The 19,922-nt window shown below is 43.0% G+C and overlaps 1 protein-coding gene across 3 annotated transcripts in view; it reads left to right on the forward strand.

Annotated features, from left to right (window-relative positions):
* TDP1 (tyrosyl-DNA phosphodiesterase 1) overlaps positions 1-19,922 on the forward strand; it is an 82,845-nt gene that overhangs the window by 51,411 nt on the left and 11,512 nt on the right. For all 3 annotated transcript variants that reach the window (XM_001496093.7, XM_070249899.1, XM_070249898.1), the window contains exon 14: positions 12,465-12,567. In XM_001496093.7, coding sequence (XP_001496143.1) covers positions 12,465-12,567 — 103 coding nt within the window. The remainder of the gene's footprint in view (positions 1-12,464; positions 12,568-19,922) is intronic.

The raw sequence follows: 19,922 nt of genomic DNA on the forward strand, positions 1-19,922 counted from the left end.
AGTACCCTGCTGTGCCTGTCGTGCTTAATTGTCAACAATTAGACTTTTCCTCTGGATTTTGTGATTTAAAAGTATTTAATTCTCTGACTATAATGAGCAAAATAGTCTTGATAAATTGTATTTTCTAAACTTTTGTGTATTAGTCTCTTTTCTTGAATTAATTAGATGTTTCTTGCCTACGTAACATCTGCAGGATTCAGTTGGGAGACATCTGTGGGCTGGAATAGCCATAGACAGCTTCTTGAAAGAGATGGGATTTGTGGGGGAGGCAAGGGCTCAGATATCCCCAGGAGTGGGTAGGGTGGAAGGCATTGTGGAGAAGGAAATGATGTTTGCACGGTGTGGAGGCAGTCAGTAACTCAATTCAGTTAAGAGTAGAGGAGTCAGGGAAAGGCATAATGGGAAATAAGATAGAAAAGCATAATTTTGGTCAGACTGTGAAGGATCCTAAATGCTAGGCTATGCATTTCCTTTACGTATGCTTAAGTAGAAAGGCCATATTGATACTTGGAGAGCCACTAGAGGAAGACATAGAATGAGGAACCAGACACAGGACAATCCATGTGGATCTAGAGTCCAGGGTGAAAAGGGCTGAACTAAGGAGATCTTACTGGAAATAGAAGATGTTACAAAGGTGGAATAGACAGCTTGGTGACTGGCTGTACACGGTTGCCTCTGGAGCAAGCATGTCCAAGATACCTGAGATTTCTGAGCCTGACTGAATGAAACTGGGCAGAAGGAATTCAGGAGAGAGCTGGTTTTCAGAGGGGAAAGCATGCTGCTAGGTTCTGTTTTTGGATTGCTGAGTTCGGAGTAATGATGTGAAATCCCAATAGAGAAATCCAGCTTGTGGTGGGAGATGCCAGTTTGCTAATTTGATGAGCAGTTAAAGCTGGAGAAGTCTGGAAGTCATCCTTGTCAAAGTAGTGTTTGCAGTTGGTGAGTGGAAAAGTCCTCAAGGAAGAAAAGAGGACACTAGAAAGAGCCAAGGATGTAGCATAAATTTAGAGCGTACAGAGTGGAAAGGGCAGTAAATGAGAGAGAAGCTGAATCAGAGAGCTGGGAATAGTCAAGTGGAGAGAAAGCCAAGGAAGAGAGATGCGAAGAAGGTGGAGAAAACTGCATCAGTGCAGCAGAGAGGTCTAGAGCAAGACTTCTCAGCCACAGCACTATTGACATTTGAGGCTAGATCATTTTTTGTTATGGAGGCTGTCTTGTGCATTATTGGATGTTTAACAGCATCCTGGCCTGTACGCACTAGATGCCAGTAGCGTTCCACCCTATAGTTGTGACAACGAAAAATGTCTCGACATTGCTAAATGTCCCCTAGGGGCAAAGTCACCCCCTGTTGAGAACCGCTGGTCTAAAAGGATATAAAAAGATCACTGGGTTTGGCAGTTAAGAATATTGTTTGAGTGGAAGTCAGACTACAGAGAATTGAAGAGGGAGAAATGGGAGGAAAGGGAAGCTGAGGGTGTAGACAGTTCACTCACCACATCAGAGAGGAAGCAGGCAGTGTTCTCCAACACACACTGGAGCTCTGGACTTGGTAATATGTTTTTGTGTGGTCGAACCAGCTTTTCTCCCCCATTCTCTTTTCGATAGGTTTTCCTGGCTATTTATTCTTCCACGTAAACTCAGTAATAAACTTGTCTTGCTCTAGGGAAATAAAGTAATGATATTTTGGGGGAGATTTTGTTAAAATTACAGCTAATTTAGTCCTTTGTCTTTTTTGTGTGTATTAATAGTTATTTTAATTAATATGCTATTTTGAGCAGTTTAGCTTTAGTGAAAAATGGAGCGAGAAGTGCAGAGCTCCCATATACCCCGTCATCCCCACCCCTCTTCCTCTACTGTTAACGTCTTGCATTAGTGTGGAACATTTATTTTACTTGATGAGCTGATATGGGTACATCATTATTAACTAAAGTCCATAGTTTACATTAGGGTTCAGTCTTTGTGTTGTACGTTCTATGGAGTTTAGCAAAAGTATAATGACGTGTATCCACCAATTACATTGTCGTATAGAATAGTTTCACTGCTCTAAAGTTCCCTGCGCTCTGTCTTTTTATCCGTCCCCACCCTCATCCCTCCACCCCTGGCCTCCACTGATGTTTTTACTGCCTCCATAGTTTTTCATTTTCCAGAATGTCAAATAGATGGAATCATATAGTATATGTCCTTTTCAGATTGCTTTCTTTCACTTGGCAATATACATTTAAGGTTCCTCTCTATCTTTTCATGTCTTAGTAGTTGACTTCTTTTTAGTGCTGAATAAACAGTCCATTGTCTGGATGTACCACAGTTTGTCCATTCACCTACTGAAGGACGTCTTGGTGGCTCCAAGTTTTGGCAATTATGGATAAAGCTGCTATAAAACATCCACATACAGGTTTTTGTATGTGCATAAGCTTTCAGCTCCTTTGGTTAAATATTAAGGAGCACGATTGCTGGGCTGTATAGTGCGAGTATGTTTAGTTGTAAGAAACTGCTGAACTGTCTTCCAAAGTGGCAGTACCATTTTGCATGCCCGCCAGCGAAGAGGGTTCCTGTCAGCAAATGAGAGTTCCTGTTAGTCCGCAGCCTCACCAGTATTTGGAGTCGTTAATGTTTTGGATTTTGGCCATTCCAATAGGAGTGTAGTGGTATCTCGTTGTTTGAAGTTGCAGTCCCTAATGATAAATAATGGGAGCATCTTTTATTATGCTTATTTGCCATCTGTATATATTCTTTTTCTCTTCTTCGTCTTCTCCCGAAAGCCCCCCAGTACCTGATTGTATATTCTAGTTGTAGGTCCTTCTGGATCTGCTGTGTGGGACGCCGCCTCAGCGTGGCTTGATGAGCAGTGCTGGGTCTGCACCTAGGATCCAAACCAGTGTAACCCTGGGCCAACAAAGTGGAGCACACAGACTTAACCATTTAGCCACAGGGCCAGCCCCTGTATATATTCCTTAATAAGTGTCTGTTCAGATCCTTTGCCATCCTTTTAATCAGGTTGTTTGTTTTCTTAGTGAGTTTTAAGAGTTCTTTGTATATTTTGGATACCAGTCCTTTATCAGGTATGTGTTTTGCAAAGATTTTCTCCCAGTCTAAGACTGGCTTTTCTTTTCATTCTCTTAACAGTTTTGTTTTTTTTTTTTGAGGAAGATTAGCCCTGAGCTAACGTCTGCTGCCAATCCTCCTCTTTTTGCTGAGGAAGACTGGCCCTGAGCTAACATCTGTGCCCGTCTTCCTCTACTTTATATATGGGACACCTACAACAGCATGGCTTGCCAAGCAGTGCCCTGGCTGCACCTGGGATCCCAACTGGCGAACCCCAGGCCGCTGAAGTGGAACCTCTGCGCTTAACACTGTGCTGCCGGGCCGGCCCCAACAGTTTTTTAATAAGTCCAACTTATCAATTTTTTCTTTCGTGGATCATGCTTTTGGTGTTGTGTCTAGAAAGGCCCTGTCTTTTGATGTTTCTTTATCCTTCTCTTTTAGGCATATCTCTTGTAAATCTAATAATCTCCAATTTAGTAGGTAACTGTGATACATTTGTGTTCAATGTCAGTACTGATATATTTCTAATTTTCTGTCATTTTACTTTATGCTTTCTAGTTTCCATGTTTTTCTTTCTTTGTCTCACCTTTTTCTCCCCGGCTGTTGGATTCATCAAGTACTCTTTTTATTCCTTTTTCTTCTGTTATTTAAAAAGTATTGTCACTATCTAACCATAAACTTAAAATGTTATTGTTAAATTTAAGAATCTAAAGTTAATTAATGTTTTCCTTCTCTCAAGCAGCCACGAAACGTAGAACTCTAATTCCAGTCACCCCTTCTCTCATGTGTTATTATTCTCCAGTATTTTCATTCCATCTTATTTTTAGGCCTTCAGAATTCATCATTGTCATTATTGTTTTACACAATACGTCCTTGTTTAGAGTTACCCACAAGTTTACTAATTTCTTGGCTTTTCTTCCTAGCAGTTCTGTCCTTTCAAACAAATTCAGGGTTTTTTCCTGAACCATATCCTTTGTAATTATTTCATTGAAGACCTCTCACTGGTAATAAGCTCTCCGATTTGTTTTTCTGATCCTACCTTTGTGGGGTTTTTGTTGTTGTTGTTGTTGTTGCTGAGGAAGATTAGCCCTGAGCTAGCATCTGTGCCCGTCTTCCTCCACTTTATATGTGGGTCGCTGGCACAGTGTGGCTGACGAGTGGTGAAGATCCAAACCCACGAACCTGGGCCCCTGAAGCGGAGTGCACCGAACTTAACCACTGTGCCATGGGGCCAGCCCCCACTACCTTTGTTTTTGCCCTGATTTTTGAGTGATAATTGAACTGGGTTTAAAATTCTAAGTCTACAGTTATTTTCTCCCACTTCTTTCAAGAATTTTTTTCATTGACTTTTGAACTCATTTGTTACAATTGAGAAATTACTATCTAGTTGTTCCTTTATAGGAAATCTATCTTTTGTCTCTGCCTGCTTTTAAGACTCTTCTCTATCTTTGGTATTCTGTATTGTTACTGCAATGGATTAATAGGTATGGATTTATTTTTATTTAGTCTTAGTGGGATTTGTTGTACTTCTTCAATCTGAAGATCTAATTTTTCAACAGTTTGCTGAAATTACTAGCTATCGTCTCTTAGAATATTGACTCACTTTTTTACTTCCCTTTTATAACTCTCATTAGATGCAGGTTAGACCCCTTCAGTCTTCATCTTATTTTCCATCATTTTGCCTCTGAGTTGCAGTCCACCTAATTTCTTCAGATCTCTCTTCTAGTTCATTAACTTTGTTTTCAGCTGTGACTGATGTGTTAATTGTCAGTTGAGTTTTTAATTTCAGTGACTATATTTTTCACTTTGGGGCCTTGTAAGATACAGTATGCTTTATAGTTTAGAACTTAGACCAGAGTCAGGCTTCTGGGCTTAAATTCTTTCTCCACCTCTTGCTACCTGTAGAAACCATGGGCAAATTACTTAACTTCTATTTTCTCATCTGTTAAGTGAAGATAATAATAGTATTATCTAATAAACTATCTAATAGTTTAGAATGAAGGTTAACAATTAAAATACATAAAGGGATTAAACCAGTGCCTGATACATAGTAGATGCTGTGTATTAGCTGCTATTATTCTCAAATTTGATTTTTTTTTTGTTTCACTATTTCTTTTGTATTTCTTTTACTTTCACATCATTACAAATATACTTATTTGTAAATCACCATCTAATTGATCATTTATCTCAGGCTCTTGCAAGTCTAATGCTATGTTCTGTTGACTTTTGCTCATGGTAGATTGGGATTATTTTCTATTGTGTTTTGAAATTTTGGATAATAAGTGTCTCTTCATTGAGGTTTTAACTATAAGAATGCTCTGTGGTCTGAGTGGGCCTGTATACCTCCAGTAGAATTTATTTTTGCCAGTCTCTTCAAGAGCTTGGAACCAGTGTTTATGTTAATGTCTCAACATGGGTAGGACAGATTCCTAGCACTCCAATATTTAGAGATCAGGTGGAAGAAAAGAAGTGACTGGAGAGTTTAAAAGTAGAAAGAGGAGCCAGCCTGGTGGTGCAGCAGTTAAGTTCACACGTTCTGCTTCTGTGGCCCAGGGTTCACCTGTTCAGATCCTGGGTGTGGCAAGTCATGCTGTGTTAGGCATCCCACATGTAAAGCAGAGGAAGATGAGCATGGATGTTAGCTCAGGGCCAGTCTTCCTCAGCAAAAAGAGGAGGATTGGCAGCAGATGTTAGCTCAGGGCTAATCTTCCTCAAAAAAAAAAAAAGAAAGAAATCATGAGAAAATATCTCATTTAGGGGAGGGGAGTTGGGAGGAGGTAGTAGAAGTCACATGCTGCTAAGAGATGGAATAAAAGATGAGGTCAAAGAAGTTTCCATTGGATATGATAATGTGGAGTATTTGTGTGACTTGGAGTGATTTCAGTACAGTGGTATGTGGGGGAGCCTCAGTGAAAAGATGAAATAGATTTGAGAGTAAATGAGATTTTTTGTAGTAGTGTACTAGAAGTTATAGCCAGTGCAATAAAGCATGAAATAAAAATTAAAGGCATAAACATTATAAAAGAAGTAGAACTGTCTTTACTTGCAGGTGACATGGTTGTGTATTTATAAAGTCCTAAGGAGTTTAAGTAAAATACCATCAAAATCATCAAATGCCTAGAAATAAATTTAACAAAAGATGTGTGAGACAGCTACACTGAAAACTACACGTAAAACCCTGCTGAACGAATTTAATACATAGAGATGTAACATGTTCATAGATTATTAGATTCAATATTAAGACATCACTTGCTCCCAAATTTATTGATGGATTTCATTTCAATCCCAATCAAAATGTCAGCAGAGTTTGTTAGGAAAATCAACAAGCTGATTCTAAAATTTATTTGGAAATGCAAGGTATATAGAATAGGCAAGAGAACTTTTAGAGAAGAACAAGCTGATTCCAAAATTCAGATGTATATTCAAAGGGCCTAAAGCAGCTGAGACAGTTTTAAAGAAGAGGATTTATAGTACGTGATTTCAGGATTCACTATAAAAACACAGTAAGACTAGTATTGGCATAAGAATAGATAAATTGATCAATGGGACAGAATAAAATCCAGAAAAAGACACATGCGTAATCAAAGATTTTTGAAAAAGGCACCAATGAAATTCAATGGAGGAAGGATGTTCTTTTCAATAAATAGTGCCGAGGCAATTGGATATTCGTGTAGAATAAATAAACCTTGGCCTATCTCAGGCCATAAAATTAACTTCAGATGAAGGATAGATAGACGTAAGTAACAAAGCGAAAACTATGAAGAACAAGAGCATCCTCATGATCTTGGAGTAGGCAGAGATTTATTTAGTAGCTGGTACACAAAATGCACTTGACCATAAAAGAAAAAATTGATAGATTTTTTAGAATATTTTAGAGGGGGCTGGCCCCGTGGCCGAGTGGTTAAGTTCGCACACTCTACTTCAGCAGCCCAGGGTTTTGCAGGTTCAGATCCTGGGCATGGACCTAGTACCGCTCATCAAGCCATGTTAAGGTGGCATCCCACATGCCACAACTAGAAGGACTCACAACTAAAAATATGTACAGCTGTGTAACGGGGAGGTTTTGGGGAGAAGAAGGAAAAATAAAACCTTTTAAAAAAAAGAATATTTTGAAATTCAGCTCATCAAAAGACACCCTTTGGGGAGGGATGAGGAAGGCCTTTCTAAACAAGACCTCACACTCAGAAGCTATAAAGGAAAAAATTACAACTTGGATAACTCCTCCCCCTCCAAAAGGGGAAGAAAGGAAGCCAGAAAGACCTTCTGAACTGTGAAAGTTTTCATAAACAACTTTCACAAGCTGGGAGAACATTTGCAACATAATTGTAATAGATATGAAAGGCACCATGTGGTGGGCAGAATAATGGCTCATCAAAGATGTCCTTGTGCTGATCCTCAGAGCCTGGAATATGTTACGTTCCATGGCAAAGGAGAATCAAGGTAGCAGATGGAATTAAAGTTGCAAATCAGCTGACCTTAAAATGGGCGATTATCAGAGAGGGCCCAGTGTCGTCACAAAGGTACTTCTAAGTGGAAGGGGGAAGTCAAGAGTAATGACAGTGTGGAAAGGACTCAGCCAGCCTTGTTGATCTTGAAGATGGAGGAATGGACACACAAAGCTCAGGAATACAGGTAGCCTCTGAAAACTGGAAAAAGCAAGGAAATGAATTCTTCCCTAGAGCATTCAGAAGGAACAGAACCCTGCCAACACCCTTTTAGTCCAGCAAAACCCATTTCAGACTTCTGATCTCCAAAAGTGTAAGATAATAAATTTGTGTTTGTGTGTGTTTTATTATTGAGGTAACACTGGTTTATGACATTTTATAAATTTCAGGTGTACATCATTATATTTTGATTTCTGTGTAGACTACAAAATTTGCATTGTTTTAAGCCACTAAATTTGTGACCATTTGTTAGGGTAGCGATAGGAAACAAATGTATTCTGCATATCAATAAAAAATAGATAATTTACAAATGGATAATTCACAGAATTAAGAAATATCGATGTCCAGTAAATATGATTAAAAATACTGGACACCACTAGTAATCAGAGAAATAAAATTTAAATGAGCCATATTCTGGCTAATTAACAAAAATTTTCATAGATATAATCCACCCATTGTTCTCAGGATCCAAGAAAAGAATCTCTTGTACACTGTTGATAGTCTGAATAGGAAAGATGTTTAGAGGGAAATTTGACAGAATCCATCAAAATTAAAGATCATATCTTCATATACCTGTATACTACTTGAATCTTTCATAATGAGAATGTCTTTCCATATTACTTGTGAAACTGTTTTCAGTACATAAAAAGAAACAGAGACCAAGGACAATACGAGAAAACCTACAGCAAATGCGAAATGCAAGGTAGCTTACAGTGTCCGTGTGCGTGTGTGTGACAGGCATACTGCTGTGGAGTTTCAGGACAGGAGTGACAGCAGCATTAGCTAGAGCTGATCATCTTCCTCCCAGTCACCCCAGCTGCTCAGTCAGCATCTTCTCTCACATCCACTGTCAACAGTCTGTTTATTGCATCTGTTTATGAAAGTGTCTGCTGTCCCCCGACCCCCGGTCCTCTAGGATGTGCGGCTAGGAGCTGAGTCTGTTAGTCATCTCTGCACCGTGTGCAGCTGCTGCCTAGATTAAGTACTAACAATGAAAAGAAATGTTTTATCGCTGGACACGTGTTCCCATAACAGCAGTCATCCTTGAAGATTCCTATACTTTGTAACAAAATCTTAAATGTAAACTCAGTCAGCTGCTTGAGCCAGAGTTGGAAGTGGCAGATGATGACACTACTGTTACCAAATTTGAGACTTTTAAGGTGCAAGTAGAAAGGTTGGGCCCAGAGATCGCCTTCACTGCTCTCTTCTCCGTTCTTGTTTGGCCGTTTCTCTAACACGTTATCCCGCACATTCAAATAAGCACTTCTGGGTGGTGAGCTCCCAATGAAAATCATGATTTTGTCTTTGTGGTTGGAATACACAGGTGCAGGAGAGCGGTCTTCTTAGAAGTGAACGTGGATGTCTCTAGTCATTGTAGACTGTTGTCTGGAAAGGGATTTTTTACCTCGTCAAGCAAAACCTCTCATTTTAGAGACAAGAAACTAAGACCTGGGAAGAAGAGTTAGGATGTAGCAGTTAGTGGGAAAGCTGGGATGAAATCTCTCTCCCAGTTTGGAGTCCAGAGATCTTTTCTCAACGCTAGCTTTCCTTTTTTCTCCACGTACCTTAGATGGCATTCCTAAGCTTTCTTTGAGGAATTTTTCCTTATATATTACTAGTTTAAATTTACTCTTAAAGGTTCAAACTTTGGGACAAAATTTCCATATTGTGGACTGAAATTGGGTCTCTAATTAGCCATGCTGTGCAAGCTGTGGCAGAGTAACCTACCACCAGTCCAGCTCCTTGTTAAGGGGCCTAGACACTGCCCAACTGAACAGCTGACCGTTGGTCACCTTAGCTGAAGGCTCAGGAAAAAACATCCCTCCCCCATGGTGGCTTTGTAATGTGTCAGTTTGCCTAGGCTGAACCTTGTTTTCCAGAATCCCCTTTCTTATAAGTTTCCGGTTAAGATCAGCCCCAAAGGAGATTGCTGTGGAGATTTGGAGGGCCAATGTGAAGCAGCAGCCATTTTTGTAACCCACACGCTGTCACTTTGGGCTGGCCTCCCTTGTTGGCATGAGGCAGCGGCTGGACCTGCAAGTGCTGCAGCCTCCCCTGCGTCTGCTTCAGTTTCTCTAACTCCTGTGCCTTGTCAGGTGTGTGTGCCTGGCTTTGTGGCCGAGGGCCCTGGCTTCTGCAGGACACCCCCAGTGCCAGAAGCAACATGAACTGACAGGGTTTAGACATGGGTTCAGTCAGTACTTAGGGTTTCGTCTCGTTGCCTGTGGTTCTAGCTTGTTCCTCTCCTCCTCTTTATACTGTCTCCGTCTTTCCCTGGCTTCTGCCTACACTGCAGACTTCAAGCTCCAGCATCAGGGCAAAGACACCAGCATTACAGAGGTTGCTTTACCAGCTCCCACAGTTACATGATGACAAATTCCTGTAAATATTTATCTTTACATGTATACTTATATATGTACACACACACACACACATACTCCTCTGGTCATTCTGCTTCTCTCGTTGAACCATGACTGCCACACACCTCTGTCCCCTAGAAGCCACTGTTTTATTCACTGCTACTCTATTAGTGGCTTGGGCAGAGGTTTTGGTGGACAGTACAATTTGGGACATCTAGAGTCCTACCCTCTGGAATTCTCCAACTTACAGCAGTTCCATACTCCCAAAGAATGTAAAGTAAATTAAAAACCCCAACCCTCTCTGGTAATTCCTTCAATACCCAGTAACAAAATAACCCACAGCACCGAGGGAGAAAGCAGCTCAGTCCAGCAGGAGACAGAAGAAAATTGGAAGAACGAGGGCAAAGGGAACAAAATGGTGGACATGAGCTCAAGTAGCAGCAGTAGCCACAGCCAGAAGCCAGGACAGGCAGTGGATATGGATCCTGAGCAGAGGAGACAAGAAGCTGGAACTCCTTTGGAGTTTCGAGAGCAAAAGAGCTTGTTGTTGGCAGCCCTGTGGTGTTATGTGCCTCATGAAAGACACTTGTAGATGCCTGTCCACACCACCCACACACACAGCAGGTGGGGCTGGAGTTCGCAAATATATACCCCATGTCTTGGCTCCTCTGGGTACCAGTGATTTAAGGTGTATTCAGAAGGCAAGAATTATTTAAAGATGCTGTTTCAAGGAATACTGATTTATCACTTAGACAGCCTACAGTGACTTTTGGTCTCATTGGGGATAGAGTTCAAGGTTCCAGGTGGTTGGAATTCTGTTAGAAGCCAAGTACAAGGAGGGATTGGAGAAGACCCTCTGAAGAAGTGTCATCATCGTCTCTATCGCTCTTTACCACGGAAGCCCTCAAATCTTGGAATGTTGAGGAAAACACCACTAGTGAGGAAAGAGTGGGAACAAGCCTTCCAGAAAGTACCTCTGGGCTGTGGTGCTATACCAGCAGGTCAAGGGAGTTATCAGGAAGGTGGTAGTCTAGAAAGTGGGGAAAATATTCATCCGAAGACTGCCCCCACCTCACACGCTGGTTGGTTTTGAAGTTAGACCTGTTGATGCCCGGGAAGTCACCTTATGTTTCTAACCAGTGAGAGACCTAAAAGCAAGCTGTCATCTTGGACTGTTAAAGAGAACATTTTCCTAGAATCATAATACCACTGTCTGGTCAACTTCCCACTTCCTCTGCATTTTATATTTTATGTCTATGTTCATGATTGTGACCCTTGGGCATCAAAGAAAGATTCCTTGCCCTCGGTATGGTCCATGTAAGGAGGCAGGAAGGTCCATAAATACACCTTATTTTTTTAAGTTAGCTTAATTGTTTTAGGAGTTTCCTTTGCTCTGATTTCCATAATCCTTCGTGTCTGTTCCCATAGAAACCCAAACAGAGATCATTCTTTTCACTTCCCTTGGTAACCGTTTCTGTTTGACTCTCCCAACTCCCAGGACAGCAGTTCCCGCACTTGGTTCAGAAGAATATATGATGCCCCAGTGAATGAATCTTGAAATAGTTCCGTTATCCATGAAGTCAGGCTCTCAGGTCTGAATAGCTGAGGTTTTACTCTCCGTTCTAAAAATGAAACAGAATTTGGGTGAGCCTAATTGAAAAAAAATGTTTACAGTGGGTTTACATTAATTGGTCAGTGAGAGTTCTCTGGGAGAGTGTCTCTAAGGATGCTGCCCCAGAGCTTAGTGATCTGTATTCCTGAGCATCCTGATTGCATCTTGGTGCCTCCCATCGGTCACTTCCAGGTCTCCTTCCTCTCACTGCATCGTGTGCTGTTTAGCCATGTCCACAACTCTTTGTCAATATAAAATATGATCCTGAGCACCATTTCTTTCTAGATACAGATACCAATCTAGTGCCCTCGGAATTCTTTAGATCGAAAGTAGAAATTAGCACTGCCTGGCCTAAAAAAGGCAGAAAAAGAGAATGCAACACCTAAAATACTACTATGTAAGGTTATAGCGACAGTTTTTTCTTAAATACTACTTTTATGTACAACAAAACCAGACATCCTGGCTACACCAGAATCATGAAATGAAAAAGGGTTTTGGGCAGAAAGAAAAAACTTTCTGAGGAAGGATAATGATTTTAATAGCTGCCCTCAGGGAAAAACACAGATGAGGATGAAGCTATCCCAAATTAGCAATTAGATAAATCTTGAGGATTATAGCATGACAGGATTTAAATTCCATTTCCAAAAATGCACAACTCCACTGGAAACTGAATGAACGTGATTGCTGCTATCTCTCTTTTTGACCAGTGCTCTTGCAGCTGTGAAATCGTGACCCACACTGAAATGCCTCGCTGAGTCAGCCCTTTCTGTGTCCTTGTACCCACAGCGCAAATCTGTCCAAGGCCGCCTGGGGAGCGTTAGAGAAAAACGGCGCGCAGCTGATGATCCGTTCCTACGAGCTTGGGGTCCTTTTCCTCCCTTCAGCGTTTGTAAGTTCACGTTGGGAACTGCCTGGTCAGTCATGTGTGAAATGAATTGGGGGTTTATGTTCTCTGCTTTCCTACCCCTGCCCGCGCCCACCCGCTGGCCTGTGCTGATGAACTCATGCAACACTCACTATTCTGGGTGTGGTGGGATTGCTGCTCTCAAAGAGTGGACCTGGTTAGAGATTGAAGATTCTGCTTTGGGTAAAGTAAATAACAATATTTAAATAAATACCGTGAAACCCGACATGATTTATTATAAAGTGGTAAGTGACAGTCACAGAAGGAATGACTCAGCCAAGTGTGAGGTGTTTTAGGTTGGGGGGATTGGAGGACGCATTTGGAAGCAGGAGGGCTTGTGGGGGGGGTTAGAAAGATGCTTAGGATTTAGAGGAGTGGGGGGATTACCCCACATGGGGGAGTACCCCACATGGGGGACGTGGCATGGAGACAAGCCAGGAGCAGGGAAGCTCGTGATGTCTGCTGGAGAAGGAGGTTCAGGCAGTCGCAAAGGGCACGTGCGATCAGACTCAGTGGCGAGGTGCCTAGAAAGACACCGAGTTGGAAGCTGGGTCTCTCTCGAGGCGTCCAGCACAGCCAGCTTGTCTCCCAGCTTTGTAACAGCTCTCAGTTTCTGCGGCTGAACACCAGACAGCGTGGCTGGGTTTTGTGTAAGGACCATGTTGTACAAGCTATGTGTTTCTCTCAACACTAGAATCACTCTTGGCCCAGAGAGACGATCCCACGCTAAGAGGCACGCAGGCCCTGAGACCTGCCGTCTCGCCCCCTCACACTCACTCTGGGCACATGCTCATTGGTGGAAATTGGTGGAATGCAGTCAGAACTGCCCACATGATGAGGTGGCTGATGCCTTTTTTTTTTTTCCCACCACTTGCTGTAGTTGAGTTTGTGATAAACACACACACGGTGCGGCCCCACTGTAAACCGCTTGGACTGGACCAGAAGATTTAGCTAAGGGAGTGCTGTGTCTTTGTCCTTAGGCTTAAGTCCAGACCCATGTAACACGTGGGCATCATCTTAAAGTGCACTGGGGAGGGCCCTCCTGCCAGTCCACCAACTCTCCTTGCTGTTTCTCTTCTCACAAGTGCTTTGGTGAAGAGCTCTGTTCTCCCTTTGTCTCTCCTCCCCTCGCCAATCTTGATCCATCCTTTTCTTCTCTATCTCAGAGGGTTTCACTATAAAACTAACAGACCTCTCCTGAGGGTAGCATAAGATTCCAGTACATTTTCTTTCTTTCCTACAGTCAAACAGAGCAAGTAGTAGCACTGCTTACAGCCAAGGATTTCTACTTCCACAGTCCTGTAGGTAGATCGTTACCCGCTTTCTGTAGACAAGGATGGGCTTCCCTAAGGTTCCACAGCTGCGGGAGTTCCAGTCTTTCACTGGTCCTTCCTGTGATCTTTCAACTTTATCACAGGAAAAGAGTAAATTCACAATGCTAGGGTAATAGTATTTAGTAATTGAGTGTGCTTATAGAGACTATAGCTGTAAGAAGACGGCAGGTTCTCCAACAATCAGAGTTCCTGGGCATGTCTCAAGATCCTAGAACAGTGCTTTCACCAGGCTTCCTCCAGAACACTGATAAGGACCCACCAATTGCCACTAATCTTGTCATCAGACATTCTCCCATCTGAGTGGGTTGTCTGTGTCCTTCAGGGAATCGTAAATGACTCAGGCAAGGTGCTGAAATTAGGCGTGTGGATGATACACAGAAGTATTTGACCTTGCCCTCCCAAGGAGCTAAAAGTCAAGTTGAGCAAGAAGGTCATCAAATAGGCCCCTTGTTTGAGAGACATCCCAGGGGCAAGTGGGGTGCTAAGACGCGTGAGGAGGGCACATGGGAGGCTCTTAGCAAAGTCTGTTAGTTGACGTTGCTTCCTTTAAGCCCCTAGAGTACGCACCGTGCTTTCTGTGAGGAGAGCAAAGCTATGGAACAGTGGCTGCGGAGACCACATGGATTCAGTCCAGTGGGTGTTGGGTGTGCTAGGTGCTTAAATATGTTCACATATCTGTCATACGCAGTTTGCACTGTGGACTAGCTCACCTGTAGCTGTCTTGTTGAAATTAAAGAGTGTGCACATGCACTCTCTCTCTCTCTCCCATGAGATTATTGCATTACAAATGCCAATCCCTGTATATTCATTTAATGTCTTAAAATTTTCTGTATCGGTTGTAATCTTAAAGTGGTTACTGACAATACATGCAGTTTGTTGTGAAATGAGGCCCAGAGTTATTTCGTTCTTTAGATTTCCCGTTCAGTACTATCAAGACATGCGTTTTAAAATTTTTAGTTACATGTTTGCCAAATAGACTTAATACCCAGTTTTGTAGTCGTTCTGACTGGACATCATCCAGAATCTGGTTTCTTGAGATAGGCCACCTTCGTGCCTCCTAGGCAGAACTCCATGTCCAAAACACCCCCATTTCTGAGTTATCAGCAACCGGAGTTTCCACCTTTGTCCCTCACCAGTAGGCCATCCTGATCACTGTGTTCCAGAAAGCTGGCTTGAGGCCAGCGTTGCAGACAGTCAAGTTTTGTGCCCAGAATGGCACAGTCTCAAACACTGCAGAGGCGGTCACCTAGAAGGAACCCTGCAGCTCTCTCCTTTCCCACAGCCATGATGAGACCTGTCACTCAGGAGACAATGGCCCTGTGAAGTCACACTCTGTGGCCTAAAAACCGTAGTGGATGGAGAGCCAGCATTTCCCATTCACAATAAAGATACTATTTGCAACCCTCTGGGGTTGGTCTGGAAGCTGATAAGTCCCTGGTAACCAAATATTTGTTCTCCTTTTTTCTGCTTTTAAATGAATGAGTCAGTAAACACATCATTTTGAGATCAACCTAACTTTCCATGAAAGCATGGAGTCAGTAGCTTTCCCTTTGATTAGGAACACATTCAAGAATTTGGGGATTTAGGTCAAGGTGCGTTGACCGTTACCCCAGCACTTAGCTATGGTTGCTACATAGTGGGTACTTAATAAATGTTTTTTAACTTAAATTGAAAACATTGTTCTTTTGAGGTCTAATATCAATTTATCAAATATATAGTTTTTGTTGGGTTGTCCCTTTAGATGTATTTAACTTTTAGATTAGACTAATTCATTTAGATTCAGAAAATCTCAATAAAGGAAAGATCTGCTGATTTTGAAGATCAGTAGCTGTATTCCAAACCGTGAGGCATCTGTGAATGTATCAGGGAGAGAGAAGTATTTCTGTCTTTGAACTTCATGCGGTTTGGTGTTTACTGAGCACGTACTTTGTCGGGTGCTGACCTAGACTTGAGCTTGCATAACAGTTGTGGCTGGAATGCCTCCTCCCTCTGGCAATAATGCACATAACCTTCTGAGAATCGTGGCTCAGTGTCCAAAACTGTTTCCTCCAGACGAAGGCAGCCTGAACATCCCTGCGCTTGTGCTGGGGCTGAGAGCCATCCCAGCGCCTCCTGGGGCCCAGGCTCACCTGCTCCTGAGATGGCAGGTTCTCTCTTCTGTGATCAGAGTCAAAAATGGTTCAACCAAATCCCCAAGAACTTTCAGTCTTCAAGCCTCTACTTTCTCTTTTTCACCTGCCTTTAAACCTTCAGTGGCTCCTCTTGGCCTACGAGACAACGTCCATTGTCCTTTGTGTGACATCAAGGCCCACTGTGAACTGAAACAGCTCCCCACACACCCCAGGGCCCTATCCCCTGCGAGTACTTGTTGGCATATGGGTGAGGTGGGCTGTGGCAGCAACTGCCACCTACTCGTTGTGTGGTCCTGAGCTACTGTTCTTTGCCTCGGTTAGAAACTGAAATAACTGGAAAAGAGACAGAATAGAGAAGAACACATTGGACAGACTCCAAGGACCAAGAAAAGGAACTCTCCCGGAGCACACAGTTTGAAGATTAAGGACTTCAGATCTATAGGAGCCAAAATGACAGACAGAGAGTGGAGTTGGGATCCTGCTTACAAGCTGTCAGACTTTGGGCCTGTCACTTCTATAGGTCTCCTTTCTCTTAGCTCTGAAATGGGGACAGTGTCAGATCGTTTGAGAATTTGGAGCTGTTACCTTTGAAGTGTTTTGGTACTTAGTGAGTACTGAGCACAGCTTGCAGTTAATATCAGCAGCAGCCGCGATGGCTTGTAAACCAAGCAGTGCCACAGAGAAGGCAGAGACTGAATTTCAAGCGAATCACGGTCTTGACGTCACACCCATGACATGTGGTGCTGCTACATTCTCTCCTTTTTTTTTTCTTTTTTTTTGTTTGAGGAAGATTAGCCCTGAGCTAACTGCTGCCAATCCTCCTCTGTTTTCTGAGGAAGACTGGCCCTGAGCTAACATCCGTGTTCATCTTCCTCTACTTTATATGTGGGACGCCTGCCACAGCATGGCTTGCCAAGTGGTGCCATGTCCGCACCCGGGATCCAAACCGGCGAACCCCGGGCTGCTGAAGCGGAACGTGCAAACTTAACCGCTGCACCACCAGGTTGGCCCCACTTTCTCTCCTTCTGATGTGCACTCCATCACACTCACACAGCCAGCCCCCTGCTTCTCAGAAACCCATCCTTCTCAGCCCTATCAGGTTTCCTCTCCACGAAGCTTTTCCTAAGCCCCTAGCTGGAAAAGCTTGCAGCTGTCGGTCGTACGCGGCCTTACAGGAAGGACAAGACGGCCACCTTCCGTGACTTACTTCCTGGTCAATTAGTCCACCTTTGATTACACATGCTCCTTCTAGAAGGCTCAGCTGCCATTACTCTTTACCCAGGAAAATTTGATGCCTTGTGTAGGGTTTTACTGCTTGAGGATGCTCCTCAGTTAGATGCAACTGACAAATTACATTTCTAACTGAAATTTGGGCATGTTCCTTGTGCTCAGTGATTGAGCGAAGCTGCTAAACCTAATCCGTCAGTGATAACCAGCTCTTTTGCTCCCAGAGCTGATGAAGGGAAAGCTGGTAATTTCTCGTGCACGATACGTGTCCACCCTCTCACCTGGTGTTTTATGAATGTATTGTCTTAATTGTCTGTTAAGTATCTGTGCCTGGGAGGGTGCCTTCCTCTGTTTTGTAAAACGCCAAGTGATACCACTGTGAATTAGAAGACAGCCTCAAATTATTTGACATCCAGATTGAAGGGAAAAGTGGTACTTTTTTTATGTATATAGATAATACCCAAGAATTTGGATCAGAAATGGCATTCGAGAGAAAAGCCATATTGCTTCCTGTCAGGCCTGGATGGCTCAGAGCTTCTTGTATTTGTGAAGTCAGAAAATGGAGCCGAAACAAATGGGGCATCAGATCTGGGGCCATAAAGACTCTTAATCCTTTGCCGTGATGCATTTGAAAATGACAGAAATAAGCTAGGAGCTAAAGAAGCAGGAAGTCCTTTTTACCTGAAATTCTGTAAATTGTCTAATAATCATTAAATTGGCATCACCTCCCAACCTCTGTCCTCTTTCTTTTTAAAAACGTCAAGAACCAAGTTTTCAAGATTTGGCTCATCCTGTCTTGGCCTGCTGTAATACCGCCTTTAAAATTTTCAAGGAATTCTTCCTTTTATTGTGGTTCGTCTTGAGTGAACATGAGACTCTTTATTTGCTTGGAAGGAACATAGGACCAAGAGTCAGAAAGGCAGGGCTCGATTTCCAGCCTTGCCACGTAATAGCTGTGTGGCCTTGGACAACTGTTTAAGCTCCAAATTTATTTCCTTCTGTGTAAAATAGGAGTAATTACATCACAGAGAGCACACTGAATATACTTAGAGGCGGTACTAATTTATATACATGTGCCAGTCATTGTTCTAAATAACTTATTTAATAGTTGAGGAAACTCAGGCCCAGAAAGATTAATTTGCTTAAAGTGACACAGCAAATAAGTGATATACAAAGGTAAGAGATTATTCAGATTATCCTCAGACCCAGAATGTGTCTGAGGTGAGCTGTGAGGAGGGACACCAGTGCTGACTGTTGAGGTGGCCCAGCCGCCCTCTGCCGAGTGGGAAGAGGTGTGGGGGAGATGGCAGGCTGCAGTGTCCTTTTCCAGGTGTCCTTTGTCTCGCTGCTCCCTTCCTCCTCAGCCCCCAGTATGTCCCTGATGTTTATTAATTTTTCCTTCATTCTCTTTCAGATCCCTTTCTTTCTTTCTTTCTGTTTCCACTGGCCCCACTTTGATCCAGACTGACTCACCTCATTCCTGTCTCCGCTTTTGTTATTCTGATACTCACCCTTGTATCCCCATTGCCGTTCACTGATCCACCTCCGTTCCCTTTGCAGAAGCTCTGTCTCTGGCTCTAGCAGTTCTCAGTCTGATCCATTCTCCAGTCTGTGCTAATCTGCTTTTCTAGTGGAACCTTTCTTGCAGCTCCTCACTGTGTATCGAAGTAAAGACCACGCTCTGTAACTGGGGCCCTATGATGCTTTGGGTTGTAAGTGACATAACCAACTCAAAAGGTGTAACAAAAAAGGCAAACACAGGAACGTGCTGCTTGCTTCAGGCTGAATCCAGGGCCTTGGGCTGTGTTACCCGAGTTCAGTTTGATGGAGGTGAAAGCCCCCAGCAGCTTGAGGCTCACAGCACCAAAGGAACTCCCCACAGAGAGAGAGTCTCCTCCCCGACAGCTTCTGGCTTGGACCCTGTGCCCATCCTGAGTCACTTGGGCCAGGAGATGGGCCCAGTCGAACAGGTGTAAGCCACAGATGTCCACGCTGCTTCCTGTTCACAGCCGTCTCCAGTGTGGCTGAGTTTCCTCTCCAGTGCCCCCAGCTCTCCCCCTAAGGGGCCCTCTCTAAGCTTTTCCACCTCTGCTTTGTGTTATGCTGATCTCCTGATGTTCTTCTCTAACGTTGCTCTGTTTATCAAATTATACCAATTTTTCAAGGCCCAGTTAAAATATTTTCTATAAAGCCTTTCCTCATCCTGCAACTGGTAAAAGGTCATTTCTTCCCTTTCTGTCTAGAGTTTGTGCCAGTCATCTATGTGCTGCCTTTCTCTGTCTTACTAGCCACCGTCTTGAACCCCATGCCTTTCCATGAGGTCTTAACATCCGCAAAGCACTTTCATGTACGGTATTTCAGTTGCTCTGGTGCAGAGGCCTGTTATCAGAGAAGGTACTTTAATCCCATTTTTACAGCTCAGCATTGCTTGCACACCAGCTACGCACCAAGATGTGCTAGGTGCTGAAGTGAGAAACATTAATATGATAACCAGATGCTTTATCATTCCGGTTTTACAAATGAGGAAATTGATGCCTAATAAGTAAGTGGCCAAGTGTTCCTGGAACATGCAAACTCTTTGCCACCCCTGGGTCTTTGCAGATGCTGTTACCTCCACCTGGAAGATTCTTTCCACTCTCACCTGGCA

The sequence above is a fragment of the Equus caballus genome, chromosome 24 (genome assembly GCF_041296265.1).
Source record: "Equus caballus isolate H_3958 breed thoroughbred chromosome 24, TB-T2T, whole genome shotgun sequence".
Lineage (NCBI taxonomy): Eukaryota > Metazoa > Chordata > Mammalia > Perissodactyla > Equidae > Equus > Equus caballus.